The 4,998-nt window shown below is 52.1% G+C and overlaps 1 protein-coding gene across 1 annotated transcript; it reads right to left on the minus strand.

Moving 5' to 3' along the window:
* Positions 1 to 2,115: 2,115 nt before the first annotated feature.
* On the minus strand, positions 2,116 to 2,593 carry Pmar_PMAR017381 (hypothetical protein; the record flags this gene model as incomplete). The annotated part of the gene is made up of 2 exons (XM_002764904.1): positions 2,116 to 2,212; positions 2,255 to 2,593. Coding segments are annotated over 2 exons (436 nt in total), but the record flags the coding sequence as incomplete, so codon positions are not given.
* Positions 2,594 to 4,998: the final 2,405 nt, after the last annotated feature.

Raw genomic sequence — 4,998 nt, forward strand, 5'->3', positions numbered from 1 at the left:
AAGGTCAGCTGAAACCGTAGACCAACACTCCTGCACGCCAGAGCGGAAAGAGCGGGCTGAGTCAGTTGTGGAATAGAAGCGCCTATTAAATGACAAACGACACACCTCACAGGTACCGCACACGCCTCCAAGAAGGAAATGAAGCCGGGGGATATAAAGGCATCTGGACACCAACCATCGTATGTAACGGCGATCAAGGCAGCCAGTTTTACGATGGTATGCATCGACGATCGAATGTGCGTGCTGCTCTCCCTCGGAAGTATCCGTGGGGACATAATAACATGTACGAGCCGTGGAGACTCCGTTCACCTTCGGGGTTTGGGACCTCTTCATTAGAAGACCATCGTCAGCCAAAGAGAAATCCTGAAGTTCTGCCGCCGCTCCCGGTATCGGGGCTGTAGCGGGCCCTACCGGGTCCCGAACGTTGGCCCTACCACCCCACTTGTTAGGTATCCGGGGGTGGGGATGAACTGAGGGATCTGAGTATAAAATTGGCAGTCGGGGAAGCCCACTGGAGAGCGGGCAGCCGCTGCCTGGATGGTCTTCCATGCTCCATGCCAAACTCCAGGACGCCTTGCGATGCTGGATGCACTGTTGCAATGACCCTCAGCTGTTTCTCAACGTCACATACGGTAATATTATGTTCAGAGGAGCCTAACCATCAAAAACCGTAGCCGCTTTGGTGTGCACCACACCGCGATCTTCAAAGATGATACTGTCGGGATACCCCAGGAGAAAGCAAGCCTGCTGAGGCTGTCCGACTCAGACTTCTGCTCCGCCGGGACATGCAGCTCGGGGGTCAACCTGTACTTCGGACGACTGGACTCGGACGACTGTTTGACCACCCAAAGCATCTGTAACTGATTCTCCTTAACCTCTGAGGATCAAAATAGAGCGGACTCTTCCGGGCCCCCCATCGGGTGCTAGTACTTGAAGAGACTATGAGGAAGAGGCTTGGGAACGTCCATGGCCACCACCCTTAGAGGTGGCTTTGTCATCCGTACGTTCGTGGCGAAACTTACATTCGCTGCCAAATCGACAGCGCGCTTCAGCCGGTGACCATCGGTGACACTCTGTAGGGCCTAGGTGTCTGAAGGGGCACCGTTCTCCCCTTGTACATTTGCCTCTCAATGAGTTCCGGCAAAGCTCGCCTTTTGAGGAGGATGTTGGCGTTGCTGATGACGCAGGTCTGGCGTAGGGTGCCCCCCGTCACCGGCTGCAGTCGGGACCATTGCTTTCGGCGGGTTGCGAGGCTTACTCGCCCTGTCAGCATCGGCCCTAGCGGCGCGAGTGAGAGCCTTGACTCGAAAGCGTGACCATGTTCCGGGATACTCATAGGAGGCCTCCTGGCAGTTCTCATCATTCAAATTACGGCGAAAGGCGCGGATGATAAGAGCGTCGTGAGCGGAGTCCCTGCGAGTGAGCAACGTCGTAGCCAGTCATCGAACCTTCCAATGTAATCAGTCAAGGGTTCTTGTGGGCCGCGCCCCGTAGGCTCAGTCAGGAACTTTTCCGCATCGAAGTGACCGCCACACTCTTCCTTCAAAGTCGAGTGGATCGCGTCCACGGCCAGTGCGAAGTCGTCAGCCGTGATAGGGTCCCTGTCGGCAATCGCCTGTTCTAAGGCCGATTCATCGATTAAGTTAGTGAGAAGAAGCTAATGCTCAGCCCTTCGTTTAAGCCAACCTCGTCGCAAGACCATACGGTGCACTTGTCTCCGAAAGCCGGAGAGACCTCGTGCGTCTGATACGCCTTCGAAGGGACCTCTCTTGAAAGCAGCCGCAGCCTTGTCAGCGCCTGTCGAGGCAACCCTGCGCATGTCTTGACTTGATGCTCCTGGGTTCGGTCTCAGGGTCACATGACTTCCACGAGCTGACCCCGAGGGACCCGTTTGGGAGGAAAGACCACTGAAGACCGCGCGAGATGGGGAGATCGAGTGTCTTCCACGCGATCTTGAGATATCGTCGTGACTCGAGGCGACTAGGGGTTGAAGCCCACCCATAAGGGGTGCTGAGAACCGTGGCGAACCGGAGACTGGCTGTTCATTACTGCTGGAGGAGGACATTTGCTTTTGCTGAACCAGTCGGGCTCCCTAGCCAGGACTGAAGGGGCTACTCTCAGAACTCTTGAGTTCCAAAAGAGAGGAAAGATTCTTGCGCCGGCAGTGGGTCGCCAAAGCCTTCGCCGAGGGGAATCCGGCGATGACCTCAGACTGAAGGACAGTATGCAACACCATCGGGGGGAGATGCTCTACCAGCTTCTCGGTGGTCTTCGGTGGTCTTCTCGGCTGGGCACCAGCCCAGCCGAAGCTATCTTGCAGGCGTCTCCGATGCGCTTTTGAACGTCGTCCGTGATCAAGTAGATAAAGCTTGCCGGCTTCAGGAATGGAGTCCACCAGAGAGACCAGAACCTGGTCGGATAGCTGATCTACGACACATTGTAGTTCCGATGGCTGGCCAGATACAATGGCCTTCTCTAAGCAGTCAAGAACGATGTCAGACAACTTGTCGAGGTCCGGGAAGGCCCCAAGGGCGTGAAGGACTTGAGCCTCGTCGGGGGCACTCTCCTCGAGAACAAAGATGTCGCGAAACATTGGGGGGTCCCCGCATCGGAGCCAGAGGTGGGATTAGTGGGATCCCCCCGTTGACTAACACTACTCGGAAGTGCCATTTGGACTCAAAATAAGAACTACTTAGTCTCATGATCTCTTATATAATGGAGAGTCTAGATCTACCACATTTTGACACTACTGCTTGGATCACTGCGGAGAACACGAGAATGATCGGCAAAGTTTCGAAAAGCGTTGACCTTGTAAGTCGGCGAAAAAGGAGGGATAATGAGTATCATCCGGTGTTGTACTTTACGGGCCTTTATGCAGCACTCATCTGACGAAGGCATATTCAAACTGTGCGATGCAGGACTCGTCGATGCAGATCCTCGATATCTCTCAAGCACTCAAGCAACCAGCAGGCAAACTCAAATTTCCGACGAAGCTCCATTCCAGTCAACACCGATTTCCATGCTCGGACTGATATACGACGGAAATGGTCACCTGCTATCTGCTTATCGTTATTACTTAGCCCTCCGACTTCGCTACCGCTTCCAGTTGTACACCATGACCAATCCCGTTTCCACGAGTTATCATCCCAATACCGCTCCCAGGAGTAGAAATGATCTCAAGAGCTATCTTGTTCTAAGAATTAATGGCTGACTGAATGCAGGCAGTAATGGTTCAGCTCCCTCCCCAAGGAACTATAGCTCCTGCAACAGCACCGTTGACTACCTTACCACTCGGATCTGTCAGAATGGCCTGCGCCGAATGGCCAGCCAGGAACGGCCTACAACGACCGAGAGTCGTCCTACGTGGACGCTTTCTTTGGAGCATTCCTCATCGAGCACAACATTCGATACAGGTTCTCCTCCGCTTTGAGTCCGCGCTGTGCAGTAAGGCACATCAGTAAACGTAGCTATATCTTATGATCCAGAGATTTACATTGGGCTAACTCGAACTGTAGGGGCTGAGGCGGTATCTCTGAGCATGATAAGACCCTTCCGACGGAGAAACAGCAGCGTTGAACCAAGAGAAAATGCTGTAGCTCTTGAGAAATTGCTTCCATAGGGTACACTCCAAATAAGATGCTCTATGACCCGCAGTAGATGACGGACAGCACTAGACGGACATGGTCGGTTGACGAACGAGTCTGCTGGTGGTTGGATCAAAGGTCGGGTAATGGCGTGGGCTCGATGCTTCGCAGATAAACGTTGAGGTAAGAACATATGGTTGGTTCTGCATGTGACATCTGAGCATCAGATGTCTACACTGCTATTGGTAAATAGAATACAAATCTCACATGACTGAATGAGATACAACTTCCTCATTTGAGTCCTTGAGAGCAAACTGTCCACAGAGCACCTCTGACACTTGGACGTGTTCCCCATTAGCGATCTTGGTAACTGGTTTTGTTCTATGAGAAACAAGCTTCATACATTCTCCACTCAAGAGACACGAGAGGAGCCAGCCCCAGAGTCGATAATGAGTTCTACATTATGATTACCGGGAGATCCGAATAATACGATTTCCGGTAGTGGCCCTGAAGAGCCATAGTTTACACAATCAGTTTCAGATTCAGTACATGGACCAACGGTGGGACAAACAGACTCAGAAGACCAACAGACTCAGTAATGTTTGACACAGCGCCTAGTGAAGATCTACCTGAGTCCACACGGTCCTGGGGATCTGATGACGATATCAGACACTCACACGGACAAAGGAGTGAAGAATCGTCAAAACTATTACGGTTGGTACCCGTAGAATCGGATCAAATATTGTGGCTTGCACTTGAACTATGATGATGAACTTGAACGATATGATGGGTTTTATCAACATTCAAAGAAGAGTTAAGTGGTACATAAACGGGCGACATGGATCACATTGCAGGCCCCATCACGCCCTCTCGGAGTTGGGGGTCAATTAGTAACTGGTCTACCCCGAGTACTCTTCGGGACGATTGCTCGGATCTTCAGACCTTGAGACGCCACCTCGGAAATCGCGGGATTGCCGTAGTGGATCAGCTTTGAGGCCTCGGCCTTGTTGTCAAGAGTAGCGAGTCCGTACCCGTGTCGAAGTTCATGGAGGCCAGCACGCACTTCTTCTCCACCAAGATCATTAAAGCTCTTGCGTATCGACTCTGGGCAGATCGCCTTATCAGTGCGGAATTACACGACCGATCACTGGCCAGTAGACCTGATCAACACGATCTGTTGCTTGTGAGCTTCTATGGTCTTGTGAAATTATTATCTTCCAGAGGACTATTGCATTCTGGTAGCCAAGTCACCTTGGTAACCTCGAACCGCTCTTCGACTCCTGCTCTCGTACCGATCTTCCACGGCAATCACTAGTGTTGCAGCGACGCCTTACATCAAAATCTCCTGTTGCGACTTTAATTACCACTAGATGTTGACGAGTGTATTCTATACAGTACGAGTGCCCCAGATATT

This window comes from Perkinsus marinus (genome assembly GCF_000006405.1).
Source record: "Perkinsus marinus ATCC 50983 genomic scaffold scf_1104296975988, whole genome shotgun sequence".
In the NCBI taxonomy this organism is placed as follows: Eukaryota; Perkinsozoa; order Perkinsida; family Perkinsidae; genus Perkinsus; species Perkinsus marinus.